Source organism: Rissa tridactyla, chromosome 3, assembly GCF_028500815.1.
Source record: "Rissa tridactyla isolate bRisTri1 chromosome 3, bRisTri1.patW.cur.20221130, whole genome shotgun sequence".
Lineage (NCBI taxonomy): Eukaryota > Metazoa > Chordata > Aves > Charadriiformes > Laridae > Rissa > Rissa tridactyla.
Window position 1 is genome coordinate 75,358,879 of NC_071468.1, and position 9,617 is coordinate 75,368,495.

The 9,617-nt window shown below is 38.8% G+C and overlaps 1 protein-coding gene across 1 annotated transcript in view; it reads left to right on the forward strand.

Annotated features, from left to right (window-relative positions):
• Positions 1–3,870, forward strand: part of LAMA4 (laminin subunit alpha 4) — a 102,981-nt gene extending 99,111 nt beyond the window's left edge. The window contains exons 36-38 of the mRNA XM_054195025.1: positions 624–717; positions 1,700–1,819; positions 3,290–3,870. Of these exons, the coding sequence (XP_054051000.1) occupies positions 624–717; positions 1,700–1,819; positions 3,290–3,435 (360 nt within the window). The 3' untranslated portion in view covers positions 3,436–3,870. The remainder of the gene's footprint in view (positions 1–623; positions 718–1,699; positions 1,820–3,289) is intronic.
• The last annotated feature ends 5,747 nt before the right edge of the window (positions 3,871–9,617 follow it).

The following is a 9,617-nucleotide window of genomic DNA, read 5'->3' on the forward strand; positions in this document are numbered from 1 at the left end:
AATCTTGTGCCCTGCAATAGAGACGCAGTGCTGCTCTGCCGCTGCTGTAACATTTCCATGCAGAAAGATATTAATCCATGTAACTAAAGCAGAGGTGAAAAATTCAGAATTAGGTTCACTTTTTAGCTCTGCCAGAGATTCACTGGTAAGCTTGAACAAATAACTTAAAAGTCATTCTTAAGCTCCCTGTCTATTCCTTTCTCACATGTTGTCTGTTTGTTTGTACTTGGGTTTTTCATGACTGTTTTCCTTATTAAGTGGCTAGCAAGATGCCAAAGCATCATATGATGCCTCTAAACACTAATTTACCACGCAGAAAATTATAGAGTAGCAGTACTAGAAAATCTGAGTTAAATTAGCTGTTATTCTTTAATCTTTTTTTTGAACTCTTCCTTGAGTTCAAATCAGAAATGTTGCAGAACTATTGAATCTAAAAAAACCCAAAAAACACCTAAATCCATGAATTAGAAAGGTGCTTTATTTTAAAGAATTTAATGGAATTATGTTTTTCTTTCACTTACATACCAGACATGTTTTGAGTAGGGAATACAGCATTACTACAATGGAAGGAAAAAAGAGAACAGGAGGGAGTTTACAGTGATGACTGTGTTATTTTCCCCCAGGTTACTGTGAAACTGAATAATGGAATCAGGGATTTTTCAACTTCAGTGACACTGAAACAGAGTCTCTGCGATGGCAGGTGGCACCGAATTGCAGGTCAGTAAAACATGATCATCCCCTAAGTAAGGTGACAGAGCCCAGTTCTCCCTCCCCAGGTATTCATCTCCATGGGCTTGTGCACTGGGAATGGGGCCATATTTCAGTTCTTCCTTTTCACCTATCAAGACACAAGTTTGTGTGAAAGACACAGTCATATTAATCTCTCAGAAACAGGAATTGTAGAGCTTCCCAGGAGGACAAGCACAAGTTCCTATGAAGAAAAGCAAAGACAGAAGTTCCTTGTTCAAAGAACACAAGACAGCCTAGCTGAAACGCTGACAACTTTTCCTAAGTCATATACCAGCTGATATTCTTCTTTTCCCAATTAGAGATTAAATAAGTTGGTAGAATGTAGAAGGCACAAGTATGTCCTGTCCTTAAAGGTCAAATAACAGGATAGATCTGGGGAGCCCCTCCCTCACACAGAGTGATGTCTACAGTCAGGATTTTGCCTCTGTGCTAGACAGCCATCCTTCTTTGTTGGGTTTGAAAGTCAAAAAGTACTTCTAAACCTCAGGTACTTTGAACTCCCTTACCCTCCTGTCTAGATGCTGACTTGGGATGTCTCCCAGCATCACATCCAGAAGAGATCTCAGTGTGCACCCTCTCCCCATGCATTCTGGGGTCCTTCTGAAGGAAGCCAAGGCACACAAGCAAGGAGGAAACCTCACTACATTCTAGTACATCCCCTACTGGGAATGATTTGGCCAGCAGTTTTTCTAAGCCACACGCCATTGTATGCTCATACCCTGCAGTCTAGACACAGCTGCCAGCAATCAAGAGCCCCACTCAAAAGCACCCTTGCTCCCACACTGTATCTTCCATTGGTCCTGCTCTGTGCCAGAATCTGCCCTATACTGTCACTCATGGCTCACACCCAATCTAGCAAACACTAAAACAAACTACTCAGATCAAACAGATAACTCCTGTCACAGAAAACTCTTACAATCTTCTTGATTCCTGTTCCTTCTCCTTTCAGTTATTAGAGATGCTAATGTGGTGCAGCTGGATGTGGACTCTGAAGTCAACCATGTGGTAGGGCCACTAAATCCAAAGGCAATTGATCACAGGAAGCCAGTCTTTATTGGAGGTGTACCAGGTAAGTTTTTGGCAGCTTTGTGGTACATAGTTCTCAAATTTCAACATGGTTTCCAGAGAAAGCATACAGACTTAGTTTTCATTTCAAAAAAAGAACAAAACAAATCTCACATGAACAACCTGGTAAAATTCAAAGGCTCAAGAGCTGATCAGAAATGTTCTGATCTCAAGTTCTCAAAGAAAAAAAAACAAGTGCTGCTTTGTTGAAATTAAAATATTCACAGTTGCTGGAGGGTCAGGTATGGACTCAGTAGAGAAGCCAGCCAGCTAGGAAAAAAAAAATCACTTTTTTTCCATTTTACTTTCCAGTATGGGCTTACTAGTTTTTCAGAAGTGATTTATTTATTTATGGTATTGGAAACTCACTGTAACTGGAGTCTCAAGGTTTTGTTGCTGGTAGGCTTCTTTTCCCTTCTTCAAGCAATGGCGTCTTTGAACACAAGAGAAAACATGGAGATTCTTTTTCTGACTAGTGATTTCTATTGCACAGATGTCTGCTAATGTGAATTTGTGACTCACAGACCATCTGTGTAGCGTGGGCCAAGATTACTACATTTACTTCCCTTATTCAACAGACAGAACTACTCTGTTGGGGTTCATATACAAACTGTAATCAACACTACGTGATTCAATTTTTAAGTAATCTCCTATACGTTTCTCATTGAAAACATGCAGCATTATTTCTCTGTGCCTTGCATGTCAATCATGAGCAGCTCTAACTACAAAATTTATTATATTGCTTATCTTGGATTAGTGGCTTGAGTGCATGATGTTCTCATCCATCCCACGCTACCAGGAGGAAAAATGAGCCTAAAGGGAATAACAAAATCTATGTGCAGATGCCTGTTCACTCTTTAAATGCAAACTGGAATTTTATTAGGACAGAACTCTTTCCAGAGAGGTACTATAAAGTGATAATTGCAAATGCTGTTCTGCTTCATAACAGAGCCTTCTATTTCTACATTAATTATAGAATACTAAAGTAATGCCATATATTGGCTCTATAATGCTATTATCACCCTGGCACAGAAAAATCTTACAAAGAACTTCATGACAACAAACAAGATATAATACTAACTAATAGCATGTAAATATAGTAAAGTAAATGCAAACTAACAAATCAGACACAGATGACAATACATGTAAGATTAAAAGAAATTGCAAACACGCACCCTGGGCTTCATCTACTGTGTTACTTAAAAGAAAATGCAGCTGCCAAAAAAATATGAGATTAGGCCTCTATTAACTATGTAGTATCAAGAGTTTTACATAAATGTAGGTAAGTTCCCATACTCACTCTAATGGCCTCTAGGACGCTGGCAGTAGACCAGATATTTTAAAGACCCACAGAAGATTCAGCAGAGCTGCAGTTAGCAGCAAATTTAAAAGATTCTGCCACTAAACTGATTATTTTGGTCATCATGAGCTCTTATTTTTTCTTTTTTCTTTTTTTTAAATCTGTTTCTTCCAGAGTCTCTGCTAACATCCAGCCTGACTACACGCAACTCCTTCATTGGCTGCATTCGTAACTTTATGATTGATGAAAAACCAGTGAGTTTTAGTAAAGCAGCTTTGGTTAGTGGTGCTGTAAGCATCAATACCTGTCCAGCAGCCTGATAGTGCACTGCATCAATCCCAGGAAGTTCCTTAGACCACAGAAGGAAAAATAGAACAGAAGAAACCATGTTCATTGAGAGAAGAAGAATGAAAATATCAAGGATCCATCTACAGAAAGCAGTATGTTTAAGGGTCACTTCTAATGTTCATGTGCAAACAACAATCACTGCAAAATAAAGGGCTGTTGCTTCTGCACTTCTCTTACTATACCACAAGAGTGAGCTTTACCACTTCTTATAGCGTATGCGTGGCCAGTCTGTCACATGAAAATGTGCGATTATAAAAGAAATGAAAATTATATTAAATATATTACTTTCAAGATAGATCTTCCACATCACTTCATTCCATACTTTAGTCACCTTTTGTTTCGCAGGAAAAGATCTGCTAATGCACATTAAAGAATAAAGCTAGATAATACACTTACATCGCAAATAACCGTGTTCAAAGATTATTTTTTTTAAATTTCCATACAACTCATTTATATATTCCTCAAAATGGGAGGCAGAGAGCATACCAATTATGTAATCTTACAAACAATGAAAAACTAAAATTTTTATTCTGCTTCTAGACTTCATGGATATGTTCTAGCACAACGTGGAGATAGAATGTGTATCTTTTAAGACAGACACTTGATATAACTGATCATTTACCTAAACTAGGTGATTTTAGAGCAATACTTGCCTTATGTAGGAAGGGAGACAAGAGACAAAATTCCAGATTTCAAGTTTTTTCTCTAAACTTTTAAATGCCCACAAACATTTTAAATAGACACAGCACTAAATCCACAATCTCATTGTGATCTCATTTGCACTAATATAACACATGCAAACACAAAGCGTAGAAAGAAGAATCATAGCCACAGTTTCAGGCAAATCCCTTATCACATAAAATCACCACTTCCTTGTGAGACTGCTGCAGGATTTCAGTTTACAGCAGTAATCCTCAAACTAGGAACATGTTCCTGTGGAATGTATCCTGGAAGATATGCTGCTGCAGAGGAACTGGGGGTGAAACAGGAAGATGTAAAAAGAAGGCAAAAGGCTGCAAATCTGAGCTACGTTAAAACCATAGAAGGCAGATGGAAGTTAATACAAGGCTTTAGTTCACAGTAGGCTTGAACACCAGACACAAGTCACTTGCAAAACTTAGTCTCTTCGGTGATAACCTAAAAGGCATCAAAGCCATTTAGGTTTCTTTTCTTTAAAGAATAAACTGATGTTGACAGAAAGTTTTATGATTGTTGGGCAAATTATTGTTGGAACCAACTCAAAACATGTCCAGCCACAAAGCAGGAAAGTATGAAAGGTGAGAATAAAGGACAACACCCTACAGACTAGAAATTAGTAGGAGCTCATCTGGAAAATACACAAGTGACAACTGGAATCCAAAGATCTTGAATCTATGGACAGCTGGAGGAACCACCAGAATAAGATACATGTGAAAGCACTAATCAGTAGCTTCCCTACTACTCTCTCAGTAGGAAAAGAATTTTGACAGATTGAAGTGGTCTTGGCTTACTTTGGATAAAGAACTGCAAGCTCTGGACAGACCAGCACAGGAACTCTCCGGCAGCTGGGACCCCGTCACTGCCTCTCCACTTGTCTCTACAGTCCAGTGTTGGGTGGTAAGTGGATGAGAGAAGATAGCATGGCTCCAGCGGCCACTGTCTCTCCTTCCACCAGCCTTGTCAGCTCTGCTCATGCTTTCAGCCCCATGCCTGTTCTAACTGCCTTTTCCTGGACACGTCTCCCATTCTGTTTCTTGCAACTCTCAGGCAATATGCTCCCAGGACTGATTCCCTTCCCAACCCCATAGGGAGGCCCCTTGCTTCTCAGACAGGTATATAGCCCCTTCTTTTTGTCACTCCATAGCCCACTGTTCATACTTCAGAAGCAAGCAGTAAGAGTACCCTTCTGCGGTCTCTCCGAATCAAGCACATCATGGGTTCCCAAATCCAGTTGCCTTCAAATGCCATCTTTGTCTTGGAAACGAAAACCAGTATGCCTGCTCAACTCTTTCCTGCTCCCAGGTACTACCCGGTCGCTGAACAGAAAAAATGTAGCGCTTTTGGTTTGGTTTTTTTTTTTTAATAATTGGCGTTGAGGGGGAATGTCCTCAGATCACTGAGCTGGGTTTCCAGTGGGTACCAGCAGCCATGCATGGTGTCAGGGCTGCGCAGCTGGGAGCAGGGTTAAAGAAGGAAGTTTCTCTCCTTCCAGTGGCAGTGAGTTGTTAGATTGGCTCAATCAATCTGATGACACCACAACCTGAGCTAAGCTTCCTCAGGGCCTGGTCTGCAGGACCCTATAGCTGGAGAGAAAAGAACAGCAGATTCCCTGCTTAGATAGGTTGGTTACAAGGATTACTGAAATTCCTTTCAAGTTTGTCTGCAGCTGCTAAGCAGAGATATCCAGGAATAGCATATCCTTGTGCCCCCTAAGAGCATCACAGTTTAGTGAATACTAGTATTAAGTGGAGCATTGTATGTTAACTGGTACATACATACTCATAATGCTTTTCTGTCTTACACCTACTTCAAACTAAAGCGTATTTTCTCATATCCACATCCAAGCTCTGTGAATAAACAATATTTTTCTTAGCCATATTTGCTGGAATGAGATTTGGGTTTGTTCAGTGGATTTACATTTAAGAATGACTTTTCTGATTAATCAGTCCTTTGCATACTTTATATATGGAAAACTAAAAATACAGTAAAATAGTATGTGAATAAAAAACACATTAAAATTCATAAACTGCTACCATTCAATTTACTTCTCTTTACTACATCACCAGCTCATCAAACACAACAGTATTTATGGAGGATACCTTCCTCATTTTTCCTTTTTAGGCCTCAGAGATGTAGGATTTCCCTCTGCAAAACAGGGTTTCCAAAGAAAAATACTATAAACCAGAGGATACCTCCAGACTCAGGAGAGAGCAGAGAATAATGCAAATTCCCCTACCCCCAACATCCACATAGACCTTGAAATTACCATTCCATATGCACCAAAGAAAGTCTGTATGTGATGCATTACTTTACACACACCTCCAAATTAATTCCAAAGCTCCTGGTGTTTAAGAGAAGGCAACTGCCTAAGTCAAAATCTTCCCAGAATTCAATTTGTCTTCTGTATCTACCTTAAGAATTATAGCTCCAAAGTACAAAACCCTTCATCTATAAAGATTTAGGAAAAACCTCCAAGTTCTGAGGTACATTGCCAGATTGTCCACTTGCATTTTCAATATTAACATAACGACCTCAATTCTGCAGGAAGCCTACAAAAAAATGAATGCTGACCCTAAGCAGATTATAACTTTTCTCTGCCACCTTCAAGGTTTTAGCCAGTGTTGTTATAGCCATCATCTAAATCAGGGCTACAACTACACTGTTATTATATCATGGAATATTCTGAAATTTGACATTTGCATGGCTATATAAGAAAGAATCCAATTTCAATTATTGAAATACTCATCAAACTGCTTCAAAATAGGGTATTTAATCAGGATTTCTGGCCCCTTTATCTCTTATTTCTGAAGATCTGAAGAGATCTCACATAGTTAAAGGCTCTTACCAACCTTTACTTCTCCTCAAGGACCACGAGTATGGACAACAGCCTGAAAAGGAAAATGAAAGATGAAGGATTACAGGTCTGACAGTAATTCCCCAAAAGCCACCCACTCTAAGTGGAGAAAATAAACAAAAAAACAAAAAAACAATAAACCTTCATATGTGAATTAAGCTGTGATACAAATCAAGGAATAACATTAGTTCAAATTCCAGCGTGTTCTTCCTACAGCAGCATGTAGCATAAATAGTCAAATGACTGTCATTAAAAAGATGCTGAAAGCATAACACAACGTGTGATGTACATTTGACTCTTGTTATGGTTGGGATTTAAGGGTTATTCACAGATTCACACAGTGGTTTATGTAAACTCATTTCCTCTCAATAACATAGTAAGTTATTCCTACAATTCAATTATTCAATTCGTGTTCCAAAGCTGTGGAACACTATTACTGTATACCATCAACAACAAAAAGTTCCTGAGAAAATAAGTGTAAGAAACACACATTAGCATAAGACTGTTCATTAAATTATTAACATAGACAAAAAGTCTCTGAGGGGACCTAACTAGATTGATGCATTTATACTATGGTAGATGAAGTAGAGCTTCATCATCTACAACGAAACAGAAAGTCAGTGTGTGATTATTTGTTTCACATAGTTGAGCTGCTCATTTCATTAAACCTCTGAGCACATGCATCAAGCCAAAATGGTTATTACACATCCACTTCCTGCCCTTGGACCTCCTTTGGAAGCTAAAAAATATTCCCACATGAATATGAATCTCAATTACCTCTCTGATATACAGTGTTTCCAAGCTCAGTGAGAATAATCACTTCACATTTGCCATCACAGACCTCTTAATAGCATATTGGAATCCAAAGCACAGAGTTTGTTGCTGCAGTCTCATGTTCAATGGAGCGAATCCCACTAAGCTGAATCTTGATGGGACATAGAACACAAAAACTACAGCTAACTGAAAGAACACGTAGAAAGTGTAGCTGACTACACAAGAAGAAAGCAAGATATGGTAATATTAAGACATTTCTGTAGACTTTAACTTAAGCTTTAAAATGCTTACAAGCAATGTTGTACCGCTTCTAGCCTAAGTAAGGTGAAAAAGACATGTGAAGGGAAGCTTTAAGGACATGACAGTAGGCAAGAAGAATAGAAACAGTTTCACACCTAGTAGCTAGAACAGACCACAGCCAACAGGTTCGGACCAGTTCAGATAACCACAGTGAACAAAATTAAGCTATAGGTTACATCTAGTCTGTCCAGAGAGAGATAAGAAATTACTATCTGCTTTCACGATTAGTATTCATGTAGTTTTACACTGGTGATTAGTTTATAAAAGAAGTGTTTGAGGCAGTATTACTCTATTCATGCTAAACTTTACACCTGCTTATAACACTGAAGCCATTGGTCTTTTGCAACTTCAAATGTGAAGCTTGAATGAGCTTGGGCCACTCATTACTTTTTTCTTAAGAACAATATGAATTTCAAGTAGATGGATTCTTCCCTTTCAATTAAGTTTTAAAAAATTAGTCTTGATATGTATTTCTTACATATTATATTGTATTGTACAATATTGTATTTGCAACAATACATACTTAATCTTTCCAAGAAAGTTTTTTTAAAATAGTCATTTGGTATAACGTTATTTTCCTGGGGACTTATAATTGGTCTCTACAGGATCCTAGGCCATGTCCAGGAATCAGCACCATGGTTTCTCCAGAGCAAATAAAGGATTAAGATACACTGAACTTCAGATTTCTATTAAGAATTTCATTTAGCAAATTTTGTTTGCACACCAGCACTAGAAATAATATATTTGGGAAAAGCATATTTTGTTGGGTAGTTTTAGCCATAAAACCTAATGAACTGGGTTGCATGGAAGCACTTTTGTTCTCCCACAGGAAGCAGAAATGCCATCTGTGTCACATAAGAGCTTTCTGCAAGGGGCTGGTTTGCGTATCACGCATTCCTTACATGATTTTGCAGTGCAGCTATGCTGTGGACCAGTCTTAGCATGCTGAGACAATGGCATCTCTACATTTCTCGTCTCTCATTTTCAGTCCCAAAGTTGCCATGTTCAACACAGGCAAAAGCACCTCCTAATTGCACTGTGGACAATTACTTGCATAAGAAATGTCAAACTGAGCTTAAAGGAAGATAGTTTGCAAGCCTGATGGGAGGGTACATCATTACAGCATTTCCACATGACCATTTTTTCACTTAATTTTTAATTTGTATTTTTGTATCATTTGGCACATTTCACACCATCACTCTGAATGATGTATTTGGGGAAAATAAAACACATCATCTCACCCGTTTTTAGCCGTAAAAGGAAATGAACTGTATCGTATGGAAATATTTCTGTTCTCCCACAGAAAGACTTCATTTGAGGCCTTTGCCATGTCTCCCGTGCTCGGGCTTTAGCAAAGACCCTGTAGCCCCTGACAGGTTCACCCTCAGGCCTGCACCCAGTTTGGTGGTACCTCACCGCATCCACCGTTTCCCTATTGCCAAACAGGAGACGGGCACCTTACTACTCCCTCAGCTTCTTTCAGTGCACACTTATTCTTACACCAACCCTTGAATCTTACAGCAGCAG